At 36.8% G+C, this 27026-nt stretch overlaps 1 protein-coding gene across 1 annotated transcript; it reads right to left on the reverse strand.

Moving 5' to 3' along the window:
- On the reverse strand, nt 1–27008 carry LOC120319227 (amine oxidase [flavin-containing] B-like). The gene is made up of 5 exons (XM_039367859.1): nt 26714–27008; nt 8353–8447; nt 4836–4973; nt 889–993; nt 1–96 (listed from the first exon to the last, which is right to left on the reverse strand). The coding sequence occupies exons 1-5, from the start codon at nt 26766–26768 to the stop codon at nt 1–3; spliced, it is 489 nt and encodes a 162-aa protein (XP_039223793.1). The 5' UTR covers nt 26769–27008.
- Nucleotides 27009–27026: the final 18 nt, after the last annotated feature.

Consider the following 27026-nt stretch of genomic DNA (forward strand, 5'->3'; position numbering starts at 1 on the left):
TCACTTTGTCCAGCACACTTTATCTAGCAACTGTTCCATGGTAATTTTGTCCCATTCCTCTGCATGTGGTGCTTTCCATGGAGCTTCATTAGGAATCTAGGAAAGGAAAGGACACATGGGTAAAGAAAAAACACAACACAGAGATGATCATGCACAGTTTCAAAATCAACCAACCTTTTTATTAGCTCCCAATGCTTTTTCCCTAGTCTGCAACAAAGGAATGATTGTTCTTCAAAATTAAAGACTTTCTTGAATTGGTTTAAATTGGTCAGCTTTTATAACAATTCTGTCATTTATGTTACAGGGTTTTAGTAGAGGAAAGTATTTTATTCTGAGTTGGTACAGTAGATGAACTGTATCAATGAATATTTTGCAGGGTTTTTTTAAACCACCAAATGTTTGTTGACCAAAGAACACTTTTTGACCATGCAGCCAGTTTCACAAAATTGCTTTTGTGAGGATAAAACAAAAGGAAATTCTCACATAAATCACAAATATTTTAAATCTAATTAATTAAATTTAACTAATAAACGAAATAAATATTTGTTGTTTATCCAATGAAGCATCTTAGTACTATAAATAAACTGTCTTGAAATTGGGCTGTTCAAGATATTGGGTCTCTTTCATTCATACCCTCATAAGTAGTAGAAAAATCAACCCCTTTCCCCCCCCCCGGAGGGACAGAGGCATCTTGGAAGGAGAACACATGAATGGAAACAGACTTGCATTCTGAAGAATAGGCTGCTTTGCCTAGTTCTGTTGATGTTCACATTGAAAAATAGCTCCTCAGGAACATTAAGATGTGTAGATTTCAGCTTCCAGAATTCCCCAGCCAGCATATTGACTAATTACATACATATCTCAAGTTGCAACTTGTCCAAATCTTACCTCTTTCCCCATTTCATCCAGTGTCCTCCATAGATGGTTGTAGTCCAAATAAATAATGGGATTCCACATTGGAGGAAAAGGCCCTTTGAAGGGATAAGATTTGCCCTGTAAGGTTGATGAAAGAAGAAACAACTCAAAACTGATAGTTATTCCATCTAGCTACAATTAAAAAGTCCAGGAAAGGATGTGAATTCAAATGCTCACCATTTCTATTATACTTCTCTATCGACCACAGTCAGAACAAGGAGAGCAAAACTCTCCTTTTCATATTAGTGCTAAGAAGTTGTATTAGAATAGTATCTGTAAGTGGCCAACCTAGGTAAGAACAACTTGAACAACTAAAAGAGCAAAGAGAGAACAGCAGAAACAGCAGGAACATTCAAAGTCATGAAAAGGGGATGTTGAAGAAGTTGCAGTGCTCTCTTTCTGTGCTGCTTCCAGCTCTGACTTAGCTGTTTTCCAAAATGTTAGGAAATCATCTGGTTCTGTTCATTTCCAATCCAGACTTGACTAAAAGTGATAGGATTATGATGTGCCATCAAGTGGGTATTAGCAACCACATCTCTTGTGTCGTATCATCAGGTAGATTCAGCAACCACATAGATAGGAAGGCTAATATGCTATCCAATTTTCTTACCCCAATCTCTTCACTGTCCAATTCTATCCTTTAAAATATACTTACTCACAACAATATTTTGGCAATAGTAAAGGGAAAGAGTACATTATAGGAGATTTATCTGCTCTCCAGATCAGTACCTGATGCTATAGGATTTGAGAGCCTTTGGGAAATCAAGTGTTAATTAAGAAGGTTTACACTTCTACATAAGAATACTTAAGAATTTTCCAGTTTCAGATAAATTCAGGATTATTGGGAATACAGTTCCCACCAACTGGAAAACATTAGAATGCTTAGTCTCTATTTAGAATATTTCAGAAATGCTTATCACGGTCTACAAATGTTCATGATAAAAATAAGCCATATAAGGTAATGTATAAGGATTTTGTCCAGATTAGCCTTTTTGTTTCCACCAAAACAGCTTAATTGATTTCTATTCTTGATATAATTGGATTTGGTTAGGCTTTATCGTAAAGTGTCTGATTAAATTGACAAATTAATTAAAAATGCAAGTTAAGCATGATAATCACAGCCACTTGTCCGAAATGGTGTAGGGTTTCCTGCCCGAGCAGGGGGTTGGACTAGATGACCTCCAAGGTCCCTTCCAACTTTACTAATATGAACATATGATCACAGCATGCATCATTGGATAGGAAAGATTTTATGGGGCAGTGTTAGATCTCAATTCATTTGGTATCTTTAATAATAATATTTGATAGAAGATACACAGAATTATGTTCATTTAAATGTGCAAAAGTTCAAGTTTCCCCTTTTGACATCTTTACTGTATACTCAGGATTCTATAATCAGCACAGCAAAATTGAAATCTTGGAGAGTCTTTAGAGGCCATAATGCCTTATACAAGAAAGCCAGCTGGGTGATTTTGGCTAGTCACTCTCTCTAAGCCCAACACACCCCACAGGTTTGTTGCTGTGGGGAAAGTAGGAGGAGGAAAGTACGTCCACTGCCTTGAGTTATTTATAAAAATAATAAAGGCAGGATAATAGTGAATAAATAACATAAGAAACCTCTCTGATAATAAGACACTATCTAATAAAAAAGAGATTGCATTGTAACTAGGTTTTCATTTTTTTTCTAATATGGCTCTAACTTAAATCTTTTGGGGAATAAGGATACAAAAAGTCAGCAACTTTTTAACTATTTCTGAAAATATAAATTATTAATTACCTTCCCAACCGAAAGGATCAATGTCAAAAAGTCAAACCTTCCTAGACATATGACATAGAAGGATCTTGGTTGCCTTTTGTCAGCATGAGACTGCATTTCTCTCTTACATCATGACAGCTGAAGCTGAATGCCTTTTCTTTTCTTATGTTTCAACAGACTGTTTGCCCTGGGGTTCATGGCCTTGACACTGGTTGTTGGTGTTGACATAAAGGACAACTCTGCACTGAAGACTATTGGCTTTCAGCTTATCTCTCACATGGGCATTGGTATATATTTGCAAGTTTATAGTGTTTGCCAATGGAAGCAATGGCAGCATCTAACCAGAGACAATATTCTACAGGGTTCAAGAGATATAAATATGAAGACATAGAGATATAATAAACACATATATACAAAATCTTGTGATATTGATCCATAAATGCTTAATGAAAAATCTGATACCTGTCAAGTCAAGTCTGATAAGGCCATACACAAAGTTCTTAGAAACAATAGATTGCTTATTACAGAAGAAATAGAACATGTTCAAAACCATATCATCAAAGTTATAATTTACAGTTAATTCTGAAGATTATTAAATCAGGGTAATTAGAATAATACATTCAATACAAAAAGGAGTGTCACAACACGAAAATAATATTGTTATTTACAAGTTTGATTAGAAAATATGAGAAAAGGTAAAATCTGGGAATTTTAAAATTTAAAAGCAGAATTAAAATGAATTCCTACAAGAAGGATTTGATGAGAAATGTGTGGTACAAGTTTCATGACAATCTGCAGAGATTGGGTTCATGATGAGCCTTTAAAAAAAGGTATATTGAGAAGTTAATTGGTTCATGAATCAATAAGATGATGTAGAAGTTCATTTGAAAGTAGGCCTGTTTTTGTCTGCTATCTTCTCTCCTCTAAAAACTGGCTTCATGTCAAGGAAAACAATCCTCTTATTTTAATTCAACACTGGAAAAACACAATAAGTAGAGACATTGATATTACCCGATGATACTGTTTTGGTGGTATACCAAAAGTGTTTGGAGAAGCTTGTCTATATTGCTTTCCCAATTTTAAATTATGTAGGGGTCCTGTGCTTTTGCCAGGGTGAGATGAACTTTCAACTTTCATTTTTTTGTTGTTGTTGTTAATTTATAAGATCTTAGCTTAGTTTTATGAATCATCTCAAGGGACCTAGGCAATGCCGGAGAAGTGGGAGGGAAATGTACTGATTATCACCATCTGTTGTTATAGTTATTGTAAAATTCATGAGATTTGCTAAATACAATGTAATAGTCATAGCTGACATTTCTACACTTCTCTAACATAAAGGTAAATGGTCAAATAATTATTATTAACCTTCCTCTATGAAAGAAAACAAACTACATTTGTATAATAGGGCAATCAATCTGAGGCTTATATTAAACAATTATGTACTATGTCCTGAGATTGGTTTGGAGATATAGTTAAGGAAATTTTCCATAAATTTAAATTTCTTAATGTAGCCAGTGGTCTCTCTCCCAAAAGTTTGTTTTTGCTAGGAAATTGCACTTTAAAATTATATACCACTAAATTTTGCGCCTTACTTTTTGAGAGAGAAAAAATGGAAAGATTCACTATCAAACATAATTTTTACCAATAAATTTTGGTGTGCAAAATAAAGGTTGTCTGGAAGCCATAAAATTGGTATTGTGCATTACTTATAGCTCACTGGTTTTTCTGAAGACAATGTACATATGGGGTTCTCTCCCCACATTTTATCCTTACAAAATATACTATGGTTTGGACTGACAATTGGTGTCAGTGATATTAGCTAACACAATAATATTCATGACCAGAGGTCAACCACTAAACAGATTTGATAGGAGATACCTCCAAAAGAAATAGCCAAAATATTTCTGCCAGCTACCTGACTTATATATATCACCCCAATTGTATCTATCTTTTAATCTTTATGCTAAATAAAATATTCTGCCTACTTTGACTTCCTGAAATAATACAAATTGAAGAAAACTCAACTTCTTCAATTTCAGAATTCTTTCATATCTTGTTAACCTGAGTATTTAACAAACCATTCCAAAATATAAAATTTCAAAAGTTATTAAAGCTTTGTGAGTCTCCCACATCATAAAAGAGGTTAAGAAACAGTTGTTCTTACGTTGACATGATGAATAAGATGCTCAACTTCGTTCACTTTGTAAGTCTCAAGTCCTAACTCCTTAGACAGTCGTAAAACACGATTTTGTGTGGGTCCCACGTATGCTCCTCCCAAGTCAACATACTTGACATGCTTATTCTGGTTGAGAAAAAAAATAATGTATTGATAAATGAATACGTGGGTATCATTAACGTGAATGGGAAAAAGGGAAACGTGTGTCAATGTATCTATCATTATACAACATTGATATTTTTTTGCATAATGATTACAATGTCCTTTTTTGCTGGTCAGAAAGGTAATCTTTTAAGGAATCTGCAAGGATCAGATCTTGGCTCAAAGAAGTATGATCCAATTTTGATGAAGCTGTTCATGCTTGGGTAAGGTTAACTTTTATTCATTTATTTGTTTAACTAGTGTTTATAGTTATCCACTCAGCATATGATTAAGAGTAGCATTCCTCATTAAAAACAAAAATAAATCCATAAGATTACATGATAAAAAGACAAAAAAATATAAATAAACCAGAGATATATAGTCACATAAATTGCTGGGGGGAAAAACTCATCCAAGGCCATATCTTTCCCAAACTCAATGTTTGAATAAGAACCATTCTTTAATGCCCTTCTAAAGGCCTTCAGAATTGCTGCCAGATAGAGCTCAAGGGGTATGTTGTTCCATAGGGAAGGAACAGCAACAAAGAAAGCACATCTTTTGAATTCTGCCAGGTAAGATTGCCTGTATGACAGACCCTAGAGCACACTGACTCTATAAGTCTTACTGGACAGATAGAAAAGATTCAAGACGAAAATAGCTAACTCTATACCACAAAGATTTTCTTTTTTAAAAAAACAAGTTTTATTAATTTTCCAGTTTTACATCCAAGTATTTAGGAAGCAGCGTGGTGATTGGGTAATCAATAGTCCAGTAACAAAAATCTTTCGTACATGTCTCAAATTACATCATCAAAAATTCCCTCTCTGTTTCCCTTAATTATTATATCACATTCAAATTAATACATTTCTAATTATAACTCGATCAATTAAGGTATTTATCAATATATTTTAACTTATACATATCCATGTCCTGTTTTTAAATTTTACCGAATTTCAATTACAGTATTCCAGTTTAGCCTTTAGTATCCATAATATTTAGATTTTGGGTAACCCAAATTTCCCTTATTTCATTACATAATAGTTGTCATATCTAAAATACACATATTGTTTATTTAAATACATTCTTACTTTATTTCACAAATATATTCTATTTCTCATCCTAATACCTCATCACTTACTAATAAAGTATCCTTTATTGTCTCAATCCAACTTCCATATTATAATTCAAAACTATATTCTAATGGCTAATTTTCATTTCCCTTATAAATCTAAGTCCCAAATATTAAATCAATTAATATCTTTTAAAATCTCCTTGGCCCATTAAGTAAGATTTTAGGCTCTTCCATTATAAGTCAAAAACAAAAATATCCTACTTTTTAAGTCTAACTCTAGCTTTCTTTTTATGCCAAGCAGGCTTCCATACCAGTGCCTTTAAATCCTCAAGTGGATCTCCCTTCATTCCTACACATGTTATTTGAATCAAGGGAGACCATCCAGTTATCAATTTTTTAAAGGAACTGGCCCCTTTATAATCATTGTATTGTTGCCCTAATAGTTCAAATCTCCATGTTTGGTTTAGAGTATTTATTGTCAATTCAGTCTGGTCTTCTTCTTCTTCCGGTTTTGTCTGGCTTGAGTAAGAGGTCATGTCCAATGTTGTGGTTGTTGTTTGATTGTCTAGGTTATCTAGGTTCTCAATATGCTGTATTTGTGGATCTATAGCACCCTCCATCTTGGTGTTGCTTTCTTCAGTTTCTGTTACTTTTTGAATTGCAGTTTTTTTAGTTGAAATCAAGGTTGGACTATCAAAGTTCTCAGTAGATTGTACTTGTTGTTCATTAAGGTCCTCTTTGATATTAATTTGTTCCTCTCCTATTGCTTTTTGGATTGTAAGTTCATCAGTTGAAATCTGGGCTCCATTTTGTAAATTTAAAGTGGCATCTTTGTCTTTCAATCTGGAATTCATTAGCTCAGTAGCTTCAAGGATTTTTTTCAAGTATAGGTTTATAGTTAAGTTGTAGGTAGTATTCCTCCATTTCTATGGTGTTTGCAGATAGTTTTTTAGTGGAGGCTATTTTTGATAAAAGTCAGTGAATGTCTACCTCTACTATTCCTAGAAGTTATTTTCACCACCCAGCTGTTTCAAATTCTTATCTTTTTTAGATAGTACCAAGGACAAATCTAGGCAATAAGCAGGTCTCACAGTCAAAAAAAAAACTCACTTGCTATACCAGGCTTCGCCACAAGATGTCCCCGATAGCATGTATTTTTCCAAACTCAAGTTAGACTTTTATCCAGTTTAACTTTTTTTCCAACTTAACAAGTAGATAAGGTAATAGGTCCCCGTAGAAATGGGAATCCCAAATATCCAAAAAGTGCAAGTCCAGTTATTTAATTGTTTAGTTTAGTTGTTCTTTTCTTTTCTTTTCAAAGCTTTATGTTCCCAAAGTAGGCAGATGCCACTATGTTAAAAGGGGGGAAGAAATTTCAAAAGGCTTTTAAGGAAGGTAATTGGGACATAAGAAGGGTAAGGTAAGGTCTCACCCAATTCCTCCGCGTGGTGCTTGGCGGTGATTTTGGCTTTTGGCTGGTACAGCTTAGTGATCGGCCATGTTAATGGCTGATCTTTTCTCCATCGGTCCAAAGGAACTGCCTCGGATCAAACAGAAAGGCTACCCCCCTTCCACAATCTGTTGAGGGTCTTCTTCATGGCCGTCGCCCCTCCAGGGCGACTTTCGACCCTTTTCAGGGTCTCCCAATGAAGGAAAAATGGGTGGCAGAGAGAGCGCTCCCCCCGCGCATCCACCGGAGTCGCGATCGCAAACTAGAAGCCTATACCACAAAGATTTTCATACGTAAGACCAGCAACTGAGAGTGAACTGGTAACCAGTGCAGTTTATGAATTAGAACAGCAGTCTCCAACCTTTGTGGCTTGGTGGCTCAGCTGCGTGGGAGGGGGGAGGGGAACCAGGCCGCACAAGCAAGTTGAGCTGCATGCACATACATGTGTGCCTAGCCATCACTCACGTGGTCTGGATGTGAACAGGCCATGGCCTGGTAATGGGCCATAGCCCAGAGGTTGGGGACTCCTGAATTAAAAGAGTTACATTGGAATAGCAAGAATTGCCCATAACTATCCATACCACTGTATCCTGGATCAATTTAAAATCCCAAGGGGTCATCAAGGGCAGCTCCATTAATAGAAATCCAGTCATAAAGTGACTAAGGCATGAGTGACTATCAGCAGGGCTTCCTGATTAAAGGAACAGATGCAATTGGAACACAACATGGAGCACCAATTTGAATAGCAAAATACTGGGAAACCCTACATTCTCACATTCTATAGTGGAAAATTATACACAGAAAGAAAGACACACACACACAAACATACACACAGTACTTACCCTTACTGTGTAAGTTCTGCCTCCAACCCTGTCTCGGGCTTCTAAGACTATAACATCCAATCCTGAGTCATGCAATAACTTCGCTGCAGACAAACCTAAACAACAACAGAAACTTCACTGCACAATGCCACAAAGATCTTCATAGCAATTTAAGTTTTACAATAAATAAGCTATAAATAAAAAATGTGAAAAATACTCTTTGGCATTAAATTAAGAATATAAGACCAAAATATTAGACAGAAAGTATTTTCCAATTCTACTTTATTCTGATTTTAGTTGATAGAATCTTGAGGGCTTAGCACGAGACTTTTATTATGTAACTGTCTGTTTTAGTAATGAAGCTTTAAAACAAGTTTTCAGAATTTTGTCCTTCCATTTCTTTCCACTTCTTTTTCTCACTCTTTTTCCTCCTTAGTACATTTTGATAAGTAAATGTAAGAACCGTCCCTTCCAAAGCATACTATAAACTTGATATTGTTCCAAGACCTAAAGGAATAAAGTTGGATTCAGTGGACATATTAAAATGTCTAACAATTTGAATATTTAACATAAAGAACAGAGTTAATTAATGTAAGTGTGAAGTACAGAACATCTAGTATTTAAGCTAATGATTTTCAATAATGCTAGTTGTTGCATAGTGGGTTTTTGGAGACATTAAGCAGACCGCTTTAGTATAACGTATTTATTATAACAGACAACAGAACTGGCTTAGCCAGCAGAATGACGGCTATTTATACTTGCTGCCTCTAGGCGGCGACAAATCAAATCAAATGGTGTTTTCCCGCTCAAATTTAACTTAAACTTTCCCTCCAAAACGGTTGGAGACACGTTTAAACCAAAACACATCAATTCTTAATATCTATACATAATACTAGTATACCTTGAAATCCCACAGGGATCACTCAAGAACTCAGAACTTTTCTGGGCTTACTACCTATGGGAGAAGATGGTCTTTTTCCCAATTTTGGAATGACAAGCCAAAAAAGGAGTTCAAAAGGAGAAGGCTTGAGAAAGGTAGGAATAAAAAAGAGCTACAGGTGATACTGCTGATATTGATATGGATCTGCAATGGTTCCTCAACTTTTCTGAAGGTGCCTGATAAGGTCAGATACCATGCTTTCACTGTAGAAAATGGAACTTTATAATAAAGCCAATGTAATATTTTCTACAAGGGCATTTTTGTCAAAATCTGCACTTTAGGTAAAGATAAAGGTTTTATTTATGATGTAACATAAAGCAGAGGTCCCCAACCTTTTGGGCACCAGGGACCGGTTGTGTTGAGAGAAATTTTTCCGTAGACCAGAGTGCATGGTTTTGTGTGCTGCCTGCGGATGGGGCTTTGCTTGTTTGTGCGGACTGGTTGCTGGCATGCTGCGGCCTAGGTACTGGTCCACAGACCGGGGGTTGAGGACCCCTGGCATAAAGCATAGTAAAACAGAATGTCAAATGAAACCACCAAATGCATTGTGGCATTTTAGTAGCTTTAACTTTGATTTTTCCAAGACAAATAGTAAAACAAATTCCGCATATTGATAGCCATAGAATTTATTTATACAAAGAATACATTTTTTCTTTTTTATTATGTTGCTTTATATCATGATACATTATACTGTTTCAATTCAATGATGTTTATATAATACAATTAAAATTATTAATATTTATTTTAATAGCTCAGACTACTGAGAAATGAGAAGAGAAAAGGCTTTTTTTCAATAATAATTACAATTTAACGTCAATATTACAAGCATAAAATTATTTGGCCTGTTATAAAAGGTGGAACATTAAAAGAAGAACCGCTACAACTCACATATAGTATTTGTTGTATAATAGAGATTTTGGTCTTAACCCTAGTACTTAATACTAATGACTTCATTACATTACTGTTTAGGGTGTGTGCTTGTTTGTGTGATTGTGTGTTAATGAAGGGGGGGGGGGAAATAGATAACAGAGAAAATTTAACAAGATTTTAAGTACCAAAAAGGGAAAGGAAAAAGGATTTTTAAAAAGAGAGAAAAGAACTACAGCAACATTTAGATGGAGGATAAGGCCAATTCTCCAAGCTTTCATAGGTAACTATGGCAACCTGTTTTCAAATAGCTTCCCTTTAGAAGATTACATTGGAGGAGATTGACATTCTATGGGCTTTTACACAGCTACAGAGCTTGTTCCCTGTTCTCATAGAAATCTGTATTAAATTTAATGTGTGACTAAAATGTCAGCAGCCATGACTGAGGATTTCATTTTTTATTTGATAACATCAGAACTTACATTCAACCACAACATTAGTATAAAGCATGATAGATGGAAAAGCAAAATAAGAAAAAAGTTAAATAAATTCCCCCATACCTGACTCAATTCTATAATTTGATAAATATATAATCAGTTTTGACTGACTGTGCATATAGAACCAAAGAAAACATTTTTGAGGAGGAAACAGGATTTGTTTCATGAAATAATTAGATATGCTCATAAAGACGTTTCTTTCATTCTGCTCTCACATTTATTCATCCACCATTTGAACATGTGCAAAGATGGAACATGTCAACTAAAATGCTGGTTAAAATGAATTTCTGGTTAAACTTTTTAAAACAGTTAATCCTTGTCTACAAACTTGGTTCCTCTTAGAAAAAAAGCAGACCTTCAGATGGTCTATTCTGTTTTTTTGTTTTGTTTTTACTCAATTGTTTAGGATCTGAGAGGGATTTACAGGAGGTCCAGCAACATATTCTGGATTTAAGACTTCCAAAGGGGCAGAATCATTTCTCACCGGTGCCTATGGGGCTGGTCCTTTCTTTTCCTAAGTATCTGTATATCATTCCTTCTGTTTCTTACAGAAGAGCATTTAATCTCACCAGGCTTAATCTTTTACCATCAGTATTCTGGAATGGAGATGGAATAACTTTCTTTTCCAGGACTAAATCTGTCCTATGTAGAGGGTGTCACTGTATTGATGTCCCATTGGCTGAACCAATCATGGCATTTTGAATTAATACCACCCTTCCTGTTCTATGGAAGAGAATACATTTTTCCAATTGGCTGACAAATCCTTTGCAGGAGGACAGTAACTCCCCCCTCCCCTGAGAAAGAAATATTTTGGAAATATATTTCCACAAAGAATCTTAAAGGCAGAAAAGCAGGGGCAGATTTTCTTAATAGCCCCCAGTAGAAACTCAGGCAGCCACCTTTTAGAAATGCAGACTTGATAATCCCATTAAGCCCCATTCATAAGCAAATCCAGAAATCGTGAGGGCTCTATCACTGCAGATTTTTAAGAAGAGGCTAGGCAATCATTTGTCTGAGATGGTATAGGTCAGTGGTTCTCAACCAGTTGAGTAGTCCTTGACTTACGACCGGTTGAGTAGTCCTCGATTTACGACCGGTTGGGGGGGGTCGCGGCATTAAAAAGGTTGAGAACCACTGGTATAGGTTTTCCTGCTTCAGCAGGGGACTGGATTAGAAGACCTCCAAGGTCCCTTCCTAACCTATCCTATCCTATCCTATCCTATCCTATTCTAAATACCACCAGGCAGAAGCGCATTCAAGACAAAATATTTTGAAATCCCCTGCAGCAAAATTGACAGCTAACAATAGCAGAATGATAGAATTAGAACCAACAACCCTCTCACCCAAGAAATCCAACACAAGAAGTAAGCCATCAGTCCCAGTCCCAGAGAAGCAGGATATGACCTTTGGGAAATAATAGGATTAACCCACCAATACCAAAAAGGACACACTCAAAACCTCAGGTCAAAGTTCATGCCACAGGAACAGGAACTCCAAACACAAATGCCCAAGAAAGAATTAAAAACCCACCAGGCCCAGCAACATGTGGTCAGCTGCTCCAGAGCCTCATGTCTTATGGTTCTGTTCTTCAATAAATTACAACCTTCTTTCTAAAGCAGTCTCCATTTTGTTTATTCCCAGCTTGGACTGGACCCTGATGATGAAGACTTTTCTTTCAACACCTTAAAAGGCTTTTTTTTAAAGGTAGGAAAGAATTATAAGTCAGAAGAAATATAAGAAAACACTGGGAATAATTAAATTCTGACAGATCTTTTCTGAATTAGAAGAAAAATAGCTATGCATTTATTTTATTATTTTATTATATATCTTGTTGTTTGATATTTTATGCAAAATTCTATGATCTGTTAGCATAAATAAAATTTTATTGGCTCCTTAAACATATAATGAAAAAAAATTAAAAGCATTAAATATATATAGTAGTTCATTTTCTATTATTTCTCTATAACTTTAGTTTAGACTCTTGGAGTGACTACATATTACTTACAAAACTAGAAAAAATTGAGAAGCGTTAGGAAGATGTAACATCAGACTAATTTTATGTAGCCTTCAGAAGCATCTAATGTTTCATATTACTGCTGGTCCACCTTTCCTCTTCTAACTAGTCTATCAGGAATAATTCCATCCTAGACTGATTTTTTTCCCATTAGTCAACTTCCTAAGAAAAACGACTGAATTTTTTTTCCATTAGTCAACTGCATAAGAAAGATGATTCCCAACCTTGATTCAGAATGCTAATTCCTAAGAAAAACCTTCTGGTAGCTTTAAAAGGACAGATAATCTATCTTCCTTAAAAAGTTTAAAGGCCCAGAGCAGCTTCATACATTTTACTGAAGAGAAGATTAACATATGAGAAAGCTGTGCTTTCTTTCCTGCACTTGTTCAGAAATTGTAAAACAGCTCATGCAGATTTTACACTCTTGGGAAATAAGTTTGCATTCTATCATATGCGAGATATAAGCATTTATAGGTAAGGGAATTATACAGGTTAAGTATACTTTAAATATCTATGGCAGGGGTGTCAAACTCAATTTCACTGAGGGCCGCATCAGCATTGTGGTTGCCCTGGGGGGGGCAGGTGGGTGTGGCCAGATTGGGTGCAGCCTACTGGGTGGGCATGGATGGAATGGGTGTGGCCTACTGGGTGGGCATGGTCAGTTCTACATCATTCACATCAAGAGTGCCTATGGGGGCCTGGGCAGGAGTGGGACAGATTTGAGGGTCTCTGGCAGAAGGGGGTGGGACCGGGGCAAGTGCCAAGGCATGATCCACTGGGGCAAGTGCCAAGATGGCTACCACAAAATTGTACATTGGCTCCTGGCTGGCCTGGGCCAGGGCCAAGGCAGCGGGGGACATTCCCTCACTGTTTCCAGAATGGCTTCGCGGGCCACATGAAACCACTTCGCGGGCCGCATCCGGCCCCCGGACCTTGTGTTTGACATGACTGATCTATGGGAAAGAAAAGCAGATAACATTTGCATTTTCTCCGTTCTTCAAAGCAACTCTTACTTACAATGTAATAAATAATTTTATTTGTTTAATGTTCAACAAAGCGGCAGGAACAATGTTTAGTTTTAAGATCTTAGAAAAGAGCTATATCCAGATTATTTTCATTCACAGGATTTCAATTAATATCCACTAATATGCTTAATAAAATACCTACTGCTTCATCTCTAGACAATAAAATAAATCATGGGAAAATTGAAATGGGAAAAGCTAGGACTTCAAAGCTTTACAAAAGGCTAGGAGGGTAGCCTTCAGGAGGCAGAGTGTTCCACAGGGCAGGGGCAGGGGCTGGCACAGTAAAGGAATGCTTCTTAGCTCCTATTAGATGACAATATTTGGAGAAAGGGGCTAGGAGTGGGCCCTATCTGACCTGGAAGATGGGTATACGTCCTTAAGGAAAAGTGGTCCCGCAGATAATCTTGCCCTGTGCCACATGTATACGTGTCCTTCCCTCCTTCCAGTTTTCTTCCAGAGAAGAAAACAAAGAACCAAGATGGAAACGGGATACTTTTTTTCTATAAGCTACAGTGAGAAGGGAAGGAGAGAGAAAGGGAGGAACAAAAGTTGGATGGAGAAGAGCTACAAGGAAGAAGTAGTCAACAGGGAAAGAAAAGTTATTTCTAACACTTGGGCCTTACAACAGTGGGTTATTTACTTATTTATTTTCTATAGTCGCTCATCTCAACCCAGTGACTCTGGGAAACAAGCCATTACTTAACCGAACAATAACTTTTGTTCAGGGTCATCTTTACTGCAGAAGTTGTAACTGTTTGCACCTTCCACTCATCCCATTGTCTTCAAAAGCTTTTTCTCATCAGTATATATGCCCTTCCCCATTACTCGAATAATTATTCGGTGCAGACTCATCTTCCTATCAAGTACATTAGGATTTGGTAAGCCACAAGTTCCTAACTCTGTTAAGAGGAACCCTACACAGGTCAGTGTTTTTGCCAAAACCTTTTCTGATAAATGTACCAGGAGCTCAAACCAATTCCCTCTGTGATCAAAAGCAGACCCGATTACATCTCTTACATACTGCCTTAATGTCTGAGTCAACTGCTTCCTTGAAAGCATGACTATCATCTTTGCAGAGACACTAAAAAAATGTGATGCCTAGTGAAAGAACAAAATGGGACAACCCTTTTTATTTGCAGGTAAGACAGCCAATTCCCTTAAGCTTAGGATTTTTTTTTATATAGCTCCAATATCCATTGATTGCATTACACTGTCTGAGATTTGGATTTAATAGCATTGAGATAATTAAAAGTGTGAACACGATACAAATAATTAGATTACTGAACTGCTACTGAGATATTGAACTTGGCATTAGGCACCTTTATCTCCCTTCCTGTTAAATAATCAGTTACGTTTTTGTTAATAAATAACACCAGGATTACTCAGTTTCACATTCCATTTCTCAGTTTCCAAATTGTTTCTTTATGTCCTTGGAAGTTGTATTGCCTTTATTTATAGGTAAATTGCTGCATAAAGAGAGGCAGGAAGGCAACAACAGCTTTGGAATCAGAAACTAATTGTTCAAAAATAATTTAATTCATCATGAATTAAATTAAATATCATGAAAAAGAACAAAAAGAATGAAAGAATGTTTTCTACTCTTATCCATATGCTTGATGAGATAAATATTTCCCATCAGAGAAATGGCGGGGGAGGGGAGAGAATAAACTTTTTTAAAGCCAATATTTTACTTTGCTTGAGATTATATCATTAATTTCTCTATCAATTCACCATTTGCAGGAAAAAAAGAATTGCAACAGAGTCAGTCAACAGTTTAGTCTCAGAAGATAATGCATGCATTTTTAATATTTAATTTCAAATGTCAGAAATTATAAAATTAGTCCAGGAAACATGTAGTTTGTACTTCTACATAGATGTACAAATCACACTACACATACACATGCTGGGGATAGGGAATATAATATAAGAATTGTAACATTAGATGTCATTCCTCTGCACACTGACCTGAACATGTTTGCACAGAATAAACTTGTGATTTTTCTTACATATGCATTCAGAACAAAGGGCAAAATGGAACTTGCTCGCTAAATGAATCCTTTTATATCTCCTTCTTTTCATGGGATCCTGATAAATTTTTATATAAGACATAGGAGTGGTTGAAGTGAGAAGCTTGCACAATGTCCCAAGGGTGCTTTTTCAAAAGGCAACTGGAGTTTGTTACCTTTTGAAGGCCAGTCCTGTTGCTTTTTGAAAAAGCACCTTTGGGACAACTATGATCTGGATGACTGAGAATCTCCATGAACATTAAGCCTGCTCAATGTATGCATATACCTCTAGCAATTAAAAACCTTGGTTTTTCCACAGTGGAGAAGATGGCCACTATTCTTCTGCCACATATGAATTTATTTTATTCAGCTCGGTACTTTCAGTGGGAAACAAAAGGCTCATTAATTTAGGGGAAAATGAGGTGGGTTGGTGGTCAGGAGTGTCTAAATTATTTTCTGACTCATATGATTATTCATATTACTTCTACTGGAGGATGAGAATATACAGCCTGCTAGAAAACAATGAAAAAGGAGAAAGAGAAAGAAAGAACGATGGAGAGAGAGAGTGAATTCACTGTAAGGCATCCGGTAATTTGATCTCATGCCTCAAAAAACAGCTATATGAAAAAAAGATTGTGTAATTTGCTTCAATATCTGATAGTTTGTTAGCAGGAATTAAAATCTAATTGATCTTGATGTGTATGAGCTGTGCAAGCAATTACACTGTGTGGACTGTTTAATCAGCTGCTTCATAGTGCTGTAAGCCAAGCAGATCTCATCTGACCTGTTTAAATCATGTACAAATAGCAGCTGTGGGTGACAGGCCAGAAGATGCATGAAAGAAGTCTATCTGAAATTGTATAATATAATGGATCTATTTCGGCAGATCGTAGCACCTTGTCTAAGTAGGCATGGTTAGTACTTGGACACTTTGAGAGAATACCAGCATTAAAGGCTAGACTAATATTTTCCAGTGTTAGTAACTTGAAGATGTGTGGATTCAATTCCCAGAATTCCCGGGAAAGCATGAGCATGCTGGGAGTTGAAGTCCAACGTTAAATTGCCAAGATTGAGAGTATTGGTCTTCAATTAGAGTTTTCAAACTTTTTCAGGCCACAAAAACTGTTAGGTTTTTGGCCCTTAGATTCTCAGTGGAACCCATACAAAATGGGGAGAGAAAAAGAATAGGGGGACAATTTGCAGACAACACCAACCTAGCAGGAACAGCCAAAACTCCAGAAGATAGCTTAAGATACAGAAGGATCTTGAGAGATTTCAACTTTGGGTCCTATCTAACAAAATGAAATTCAATGGTTAAAAACTTAGAAAAACCCTTTTCGCCTTGCTGAGATGGTTAGGAAAAGACAAATCTACAACACACTCTGCATGGGGCTACCTTTGAAGAGCATTCAGAAGCTGTGCGGGGGTGCAGGCAGCTTTTGGGGCCCCAAGAGTGGCCCATGTAACCCACTGCTCCATGAAGTGCACTGGCTGCCAGTCTGCTTCCAGGTGCAATTCAAGGTGTTGGTAATCATCTTTAAAGCCCTCCATGGCATGGGCTCAGGCTACTTGAAAGACCGTCTCATCCCAATGGGATTGGCCCACCCCATCTGTCCCGGAAGAGGAGGCATGCTGCAGACCCCATCAGCCAGGGTATTACGGCTTGGCAGAGTGCAGGAGAAGAACCTTCTCTGTCCTGCCCTTCGGAACATCTTTCCTCCCAGAGTGAGGTCAGTTCCAACCCTCCTGACTTTTTGCAAGAGCTTAAATACCTGCTCGACCAATTGGCTTGGGGCTCCAATGGGGGGAGGGATAGAGAGAGACTTCACATTGGGTGTAGTTCATAGATTAATAGCAAATCCCACTTTCTCCTGGCTCATGCTATCCCTCCCTCTCCATCTTTTAGTAAGGGTTGAATATTTGTATTTTTATAGTATTTAATTTGTATTATGTATAGATTTTGTATAGTTTTATCCTTTTGAAATTGTAAGCCACCCAGAGTTACCCTATTAAGCAGGGAGACAATTAAATTAAATTAAATTAAATTAAATTAAATTAAATTAATAATAAGAAGACAATAATGGGGATGAAATAATTCTGAATAATTTTAATTTCATCCTTGATAAGAAAGAATAAAAACATATAAGAAAATTGCTTTGTTTCCTCTCAAATTCCTTTCATATTTGTTCTCTTTTTCTGTGTATAATATGTAAGAAGAAGAAAGATGTGTGTGTGTGTGTGTGTGTGTGTGTGTGTGTGTGTTGTATGTGTGTGTATATATGTTGGCTAGAGCACCCGGTCTACCAAGTATAGGATAAATCAGTCTGTTCTGCATTTCGCTCCAATCTAGGAGCATGTTTTGCAGGCAGACGTCACATACTGTGAACACTGTAAATTCAAGACTTTTTGTGGCTGACAAAGAGTTAGTGGGAGACTAGTATAGCTATTTCAAGCTCTTTAGCTCTCATCAGCTAGTCATATACCCCTCTGGGATTTGAACCTGGGCATATGTAAATGTTTTGAAAATATCTAGTGTCTTATAATCACATCACCATGCTAAAAAAGGTATTTAAGGTATTTAATAGATCTCTAAGTCTATGTCAACCTTAGCAATTAATGCCAGTTCCGGATTCTGGAGTTGAAAGTTGCTGAGCTTAAAAAACACTGCTTTAAACAATGTTCAGTTCTACACAAAATTCTATTTGTCATGTTGAGTAACTGTAAGGTGATCAACTTTGTGAAGCATTGCTAATAAAATCAAAACCAGCCTTTGACCACAAGACATTGTGACATGCTCACAAAATTATGGCCCAATAAACTGATAAGAACACAACATTGTTTCACCTTTCAATGAGTATAACTATTGCTAAACATTTGTCGTAAGCATGACAGGAACTATGTTTAGCAATATTCAGTAGTTAAACAAAGTGGTTAAAAAGGCAGAAAGGCAGAAAAAAGACTGTATTCTAGAAATATATAAAACAGAAAATAAGAGAACTGAGCTATTTATTCTTCATGGAAAATGATAATATCAGTTGATGATAGTGTCAACACTGATGATAAAACTTACACAATTTAGATCAGGGATTTCATTTTTGTATGGGGGGAAAAATCAATTTGTGTCTTAAGTAAATGCAAACTTCATGCCACAAATCATTAAAAATTTCATCATCTCTTGGTTAATAGTCTTCTAAAGTTTATATTACAACACAAAAATGATTATACTTCTTAAATACCAGATGTCTATTCAGTTAACAAAAAGATTTGAATGTAAGGAATTATTTTCTCAGGTTTTTCATGTTAATCTACATGGACTTTGTTTTTTTTCTTCCTGGGAATCCGATCAAGTTTAATTTCTGGGAAAAATATGGTGAACTGAAGAGGCGTGAATAACTGTGACATAATACAAGGAGCCACTGGGCAAACTGATTCCTTGGAACCTCTCCAGATAAGGAGAGGGTGAGAGATCACCTCATGTGCTCCAGATGGCTGTTCCTCATCCAGAGATGGCAGGACAACAGTTCTCCATAGGAGCACCGGGAGATGAAGAGATCAGCCATCTTGCTCACGACCACAGCAGAGCCTTTTAAATGGCACCATGTTCACCGTCCTCTCTTTATCATTGCTTTCAGAAATTGCCTGCTAACCTTCATAAAGCTATTAGAGACTTTCAAAATAATAAATTTGAAAAGTCTTCATTGGGTAAATTTATCTTCAATTCTGAACAAAAGAAAAATTAATTATAAGCTTAAAAAAGAATTTGAGAAACAGCAAAAAGCCAATATGATTTTGATCTAAATTATAAATGAATTAAGAATTCAGATGAAATTGGAATGTTGACATTAAGTATAAGATTTTGAAATTATATAAAAATAACTTCTCATGGGAAACAGAGTTATATGGCTACTCTGGATATTTTATAACAAAGCTAAGTCATTTTATGACTTTAAAAACTGGTTACTATAAGGAATTAAAGATTCCAAGCAAGAAAAAAAATAAAAGTTTGCCATCAGTGTCAGTTAATACTGGAACTTACAAAATGAGATATGGAAAAATGGGTTCCATGAAGACTAAGGGCAAAAAAACGCCAAATAACTTTAATATATAGATTTCATAAATAAATTGCAACAAATACAAATTAAGATTTCATAAATAAATTGCAACAAATACAAATTAAGATTTGTTGTCAATTTTCTTTCACTAGAGCTTTGCCTCTTGATCAGGGTTTCTGAGAATTTATTTTTTTTACTGATAGATTCTATGGCCTGAAAAAGTTGAAAGCCACTGGACTAGACTATGCTAGGAGATGGTGATAAGATCGAGGCCATTATGTAAGCTTTAGCATCAGAGACTCAATTGCTTCTAGCTACTGTACTGAACTAGGTCTCAAGAATTACAGCATTACTCTAAGGTTACAATTCATTCATTGTGTTTTATCTATGATTTAACCATAAGTGGGCTATAAACAATAACAAGACTAAATTCACAAATCAGAATGAATCAAAACGAAACCAAATCCATGATAGCTTATTGTTTGAATCCAGCTTAAATAGATATGTCTCTATGACAAATACCAATTTGTATCATTATTCCCACTGATCCCATTATCCAAAGAAAAGGATGTAATATTGTTAGACAATACTTCATTCTCATTCAATCATTTCTAGGCAAATTGCTCATATAGACGCAACTTCATTCTACATCTTTGGGACTGCAGTGTTGTTGTCAAGTAGAGAATATGACAATTTGACATTAATGTGGTGCAAATGAAGTGATATTGCATGATTCTCCATGAAATAAAGTTGTGTGATTTTCCTTGATGAAGTGCTTTGCGTCTTCTCAACGCTTGCCCAACCGTTTATAGCAAACATGTACATAATGTATTTTCTCTCTCTTATTAGCTTATTCACTCTCATTTATCGTCAGTATATGGGCTTGTCTAACATATATAAATATGGTCCTATATGTGTGTGTATGTATGTATGTATGTATGCACCCATATTCATCTCAAACAGCCTTCTATTCTGCAAATGTGCTGCTTGGCAACCCAGAATTCCCAACCAGCTAGCTCATTAGCCTAATGGCTGGAAATGCTGAGAATTACTATTCACTATTGAAAGTTGTAGAACATTGGTCTAGACTTAAATCATTGCATAATATAACTTTGGAGTTAAAAATCAGCAAATAGAACTTATGAGTAAGCACTCCAGCTTTGTCATGCAAGCCAATAAGTTGAATTAGTTTCACAATAGCTTCAACAGTCTTTTAAAAAGTTAATGCTGTGCAGAAAAATAAATCTGTCAGTTCTCATGCAATTCAATGAAAGAAAATTTGGTTTCGAAATGTCTTGTTGGAAGAAAGAATTTTAGTCAGCTTTTCCTAGGAGAGTGAGATTCTTGCATTCATTTAGTTTCAAAGTGGCCATGGAAAGTGTATCACTGTTCTATGTGTCGTTGTATACAGCTAGTTCCCAACTTATGACCGAAGTTAGGAACAAAATTTCAGTTGCTAAGGAAGGCAGTTGTTAAATCAGTTATGACTAATTTTATTAACTTTTTTGCCACAAGTGTTAAGCATATCATTGCAGTTGTTAAGTAAATCATGCGGTTGACCTGGGTATGCTGCAACTGTCATGAATATAGTTGCCAAACATCCACATTTTGTTGGGATGTTAAGACATTTGTAAGTATGAAGATCCATTATAAGTCACATTTTTCAGTATCGTTGTAACTGTGATTGGTCAAGGATTACCTGTAGAAATTTCTCTTGGAAAACAAGTTGAAAAGGCAGCCACACACACCATAGTGTTTTTATGTTTGTTACAGAAAGGAAAATTGTTACTTTTATTTAATTGGTCTCATGTTCTTCAATTATATTTATTTTACACTGTAGTGTTTATGCAAAATGTTGCGTTTATTGCACATAAATTTGCAGCAATAATGTCTTCTTTGATAATTTCTAAATAGTGCTTGGACTTCTAACATAATGTCAACTGAGCATGAAGGCCATCACTGAAAACTTGAATCGCCCCAGAGAAGAGAACTTGGTCCATCTTTTTTCTAAATAATCTCTGGCAGATGCTTATTGAATCTTTCTGGAAATCCTCCAGATCAAAAATTGTTTAACATCTAATCACTTGGCTGCACAGGAATGCCATGAATTCATCAATAATCTCTATAATATTTTTTTTCTTCACTGTATCTACAGCAGATAATCAAGGAATATCACTGTAACTACACCAGATAATCAAGTCTATCGATTTGAATTCCTACCTTTCATTTTAATGATGTTATTAAGGATAGTGGGTGGTTATTAATCTAAAAAAAATTATCTAAATTGTATGTTGTATCAACATTAGTTAGCACTTTGATTATTGACTTTTGTCCCCTTTCCCTTCAATCTTGTCCAATTCTTGGACGCTGCTTTGACAAATCCCTGCATTTTCTTGGCAAGATTTCAGAAGTGGTTTTCCCTCGTCTCCTTCCTAGGGTTGAGAGAAAGTGACTGGTTCAAGGATACCTGGATGGCTTTGTGCCTAAAACAGGACTAGAAGTCATGATCTCCTGGTTTCTAGCTTGTTGCCTAACTTCTACATTAAACTGAAGTGTTATCTGTGCATAAAGGCAGACCGGTAGTATATTAGCTTGCATAAGAAATGTATATGCTGTATAAAACAATGAATTGCTGAAAGTGCCAAACCTCAGTATAACTAGCAAGAAGGGAGTCTCTGAGATTCCAAAGGTGTGTCCCAAATGTCTTATCTTTTATATTTTCTCATTATCCTTTTTTGTCACTTTGGACAAGAAGTAGCTGCTGGATTTTTAAAAAGGCCAGAATGCTGTAGTGAACAGACTGTCTATCTTAGGCTCTTTCCCTAGTGGTATTTTGAGTGATATCACAAAGATTTGACAACCCCAAAGTTCCTCCCCCCCCCGAGATTGTAATGCTGATACCAGCTCATGATTTCTGCAGAATAAAGCATCACCTTGTGTACTGGAATAAAGCTAGTTTTCCTCTTAATCTGACAGTCATAGCATAGTTTAAAAGTATATAATAAATACTTTATTATTTATGTATACTTTCAGGAGGAGAAGGAGGAGGAGAATGTATCTGTGTAACTTCTTATTTGTGCAGTTCTAAATGGCATTATTGAAAATTCTGCAGGTCTGAGCTTCTTCCCTGCAGCAACATAAAACAATGAGAGATGGCAAATTTGATTTTTGTTGATTGTTTGCCAGTATGGGTAGTTCACAACTTGCAACGATTCATTTCGTCACCATTTGAAGTTACAGCAGCACTGAAAAAGTGACTTACGACCATTTTGACACTTGTGATTGTTGCAACATCCTCATGATCAAAATTTGAGTGCTTGGCAACTGGCATGTATTTATGGCAGTTGCATTGTCTTGGGTCATGTGGTTACCATTTGTAACTTTCCCAGCCAGCTTCCGACACATAAAGTCAATGGAGGAAGCCAGATTTGCTTAACAACCACATGATTCACTTAACAATTGCAATAATTGCTTAACAACCATGAGAAAAAAGTTTGTAAAATGAGGCACAACTCACCTAACATCTGCCTTGCTTAATAACAGAAATGTTGGGCTCAGTTGTAGTTGTAAGTCAACGGCAACCAGTATTTCTGGATCTATCACTTCCCATTATTTTCTCCAATGAAGCGGCAAGGTTATTAATTCAGCTTTAAGAGCCCAGCTGGCTATACAACCATGGCAGAGTCTGTCCCCCTCCCCCTCTGTGGCTATTTCTGACCTGGTTTCTGTGTACAATCTGTTGGACATTGCTCAGTAATTTGAACAAGTGCCAAACACATGTTTATGCTCAGGAGTTCCCATCCTAATTTTCTTTGTTTCATGTTATTTTAATGGGATGTAGGCAGAGGGGGGCAACAAATCAATCTAGAGAAGTAAAAACCTGAAATTACAGAACTGTGCAATAATATTACATCCAATTTATTCCTCAATACTGATATGCCAAAGCAAGACAGCAGCAAAGCCAAGTGAGAAGAACAATTAACATTTCTGTAAGGAGTGACACATTCAAATCAATACATTACAGTTTGGCAGAGAGTCACAACAGAGGCAGAATATAAATTCATGGATAATCAATACTATGGAGGCATTTATGATGGAGAGATGAGTTGTGTTTTAATTCAATATATGGAATGGGCTTAGATTAGGACTTTCATGTTCATAACTATGCACATGACTTCTCAACTAAATCAGAGGTGAGACTGATGCTATAGTGCCAGACACTTTGAATTTTATATATTGATATGTTTTGAATGAAAGAGCAGACTAGGATAAAAGAAAGCAGGTTCAAATTCTCTCTTAAACAAACTTAACTCACTGTATTATTGTGCAAATTAAATGAAAACGCCTGCTACTCTGATCTCCATGAAGGAAAAATCGGATAAAAGGCTTGTTTGACTTCCATCTGCTACTTAATAATCTTAGCTCATTCTGTTGCTAGCCAACAAAAAGACCTTTCTTTTTTTATTTTAACTCTTGAATTAACATTAAGAGTCATTGTTGTTACAGAAGGTTTCAAATCTAATCTAAAATTTCATTGTTGGTTGAACATTTGTTTTCCAGTTGTTCATTATCAAGCAAGGTCATAATAATGATCCATAAATCTTTTTTAATGAATGATAGGAATGCTTCACTAATGCTTTCCCAAAAGTATAATATCTTAGCTAACACATATTGCAACACCTGAAAAGTATGCCAACATGAAATGGTATTTTTTTTGCAACATCTTTCCATAGAAGCATCAGTATTTTATTAAATTAACTAGCTCACTTATAACAACTAATGCCAGAATAGCAGATTCTCCACTTTTGCTATATATCACAGTTGTTCAACATAAACTTTCAACCAAGAAATCAGCAAAAAAAAAAAAAAACAAGGCCAGCAAGCCTACTTAGGTATTAATCTTTTCCAAAGTGGTGCCCTCCAAATGTTGACTGGGAATGTTGGGAATTCCCAGAGGGCCCTAGGTTTGGGGATATGTATAGTAGCCATTTCTAAGCTAAATGTTCTGGGCATTTGCCAATTGCATAGCAGAAATACACCCAATGTAGCTTCTCTATTATTGTATAGCCATGGAGGAGAAAATGAATTTCTATGTGTTATACGTTTAAGATATAGAAACCCAAGTCAAAAAGGCATTGCACAATGCTACTTAGTTGAGTAAGTAACAACCAAGAGTTTATATAGCATCTTTATAGAGCTAGTCAGCTCTAAATAATTAATCAAACAATAAACTTGCTAGCAAATTATCACAATTCAAAAGGAAGGATCAATAATAGTGAATGATGACATCCAATATCAGATGAATGAAAAATTTAACATTATGTTTTCAATGAATAAAATAAAGAAGGTGAATGAAGATAAACAAATTTGTAATCATTATTAGACTAAAATCTTACAAAAGTTCATATGTATTAGGAAATATGTAGACCTCAATTCTACATATGTATTCTGTAGGATAAATGTAATTTCTCCTTGATATAGAACTACAGAATTGATAGAAATCAGTCGGATTGCACCATTAAATCAGATTGGAAATGGATAGTGCCATTTTAAGTGTGTCCATCTCAGAAGTCATTCCCTCTGAATTCATTTATCCAAGTCAATGTGAGGTGGGGTATAAGTATCTATGCTTATTATTTATTCTAGAGTATTTTAATGCCAACCACTCTATGTTCCCTTAAAATGACAGGTATACAATTAAAACAGATGGTAAGGCAAGAAGAGATACTTAAATTTAACAAGTATAGTTTGATTATTACAAAGTCATTGTGAGCAAAAAGTGGGATTGTAATCTCAAACCAAAAACTAAAACAGAGTGTAACTTGTAACTCTTTCAGAGGCCTGTATATTTTTCAGCCACTAGGACATTTTATGCATGTCCTTATCATTATTTTTTCTACCAAATGATAAGGAAAGGTTTAGAAGCCCTTTGTGACCTCCCATTGATCCTTCTGCTATATTTATTCATTTATTTATTTTGTCATCCCTGAATAATGTTGCCAACAGCTGAAAAAAGACAAAGCTATTTTAAAGGAACTTAATGTCTATAATCCCCCTTTGCTGGTGAAGAGGATGGCTTGCACTTTCAACACACTCAAAAGGCATCTGAAGTACTGGTTCTATTGTATCCAGTAAACCAAAGAAAGACATGGAGCCCAAGAGTCTGGAACAAATGGTGGTCCGACCAGCCCAGATGTTTGTGGCTTATGGTTAGTATCTAGAGATCAGATGGATATATAGCAAGAAGGATTGGTGGGGGGGGGGGAGATGTACAGTACATGCAAATATACTCAGAGCTTTGGCCGTTAGGTCTGCCAGCACATAGTATGTAGATATGTTAGGAAAGTGTCCTCCAGAGACCTTGAACCTAAACTGCCTGGGGGGATTAGCGCCCCCGAATTTATAAATGACTCAAGTGCACCAACTTGAAACAAACCATCCCCGTTTTAATCTTTCTTACTGCGCGGCGATTTAATCCCGGATTCGCGGCCTGCGGACAAAGGAGTTCTTGGTGAGCAGGTTGAGGAAAAGAACCAGAACAGCCTCCGCCTGCCACTCCGGAGGAGAATGGCGTTCAGCTGGGCGCCAGGCGACAGAGCAGGGCACGGCGCTCAGGGCGGACCTACACGGCTGACCGGCTAGTGCAGGGTTAGGCAACCTTGGCTCTTTTAGGACTCGTGGACTTCAACTCCCAGAATTCCTGAGCCAGCCAAGCTGGCTCAGGAATTCTGGGAGTTGAAGTCCACAAGTCCTAAAAGAGCCAAGGTTGCCTACCCCTGGGCTAGTGCGACTGCATTTCCACCCCATCCACCGCACGACGAAATCTAAGAACCATCCCTTCAGCCCTCCGCCGAAAAGAACCACAAGCCAATTCGGCCAACCTTGGGTCCGATCCCCTCCGACTCCCTGCCTTCGTCCGCCAGCACCTGCCTCAGGGACACCGGCAGCCGGCCCTCCCGCTGGCATCCTCCGCTGACTTACCTGAGATGCCTCCTCCGATCACGACCACGTCGCACTTCTGGTGGTCGCTGCTCATGATGGCTGCTCCCCGGGTCCAACTGTTAGCGGGTTATTCCTGCAGCCGCAGAGGCTCCTCGCCGACTGCCAGCCGGGCACAGTGACAGGGGCAGCCGTTCCGTCGAGCAACACCCCCTTTTGGCTAGCTCAGCTGGGGACTCCGCCCGCTGCTGGCAAAGGGCGGCCAAGTCTGTGGCTCAGCCAGGGAGCCTCACCTGACCGGACGCCCCGGAGTTCCTCATATCCCTGCCGCCGGTGTAGTTCCCCGGCGGCGGGG

The sequence above is a fragment of the Crotalus tigris genome, unplaced genomic scaffold, assembly GCF_016545835.1.
Source record: "Crotalus tigris isolate CLP2741 ecotype Arizona unplaced genomic scaffold, ASM1654583v1 scf7180000017601.7605149639:7615979, whole genome shotgun sequence".
NCBI lineage: Eukaryota > Metazoa > Chordata > Lepidosauria > Squamata > Viperidae > Crotalus > Crotalus tigris.

What these genes read in the sequence shown, in the direction of transcription:
- LOC120319227 (XM_039367859.1), bottom strand. Translation starts at nt 26,768, where the DNA reads ATGAGCAGCGACCACCAGAAGTGCGACGTGGTCGTGATCGGAGGAGGC. An exon ending in GATCGGAGGAGGCATCTCAG is followed by an intron (nt 8,448 to 26,713) that starts GTAAGTCAGCGG and finishes GTTGTTGTTTAG; the next exon opens with GTTTGTCTGCAGCGAAGTTA. An exon ending in ATCTTATTCATCATGTCAAC is followed by an intron (nt 994 to 4,835) that starts GTAAGAACAACT and finishes TCAACCTTACAG; the next exon opens with GGCAAATCTTATCCCTTCAA.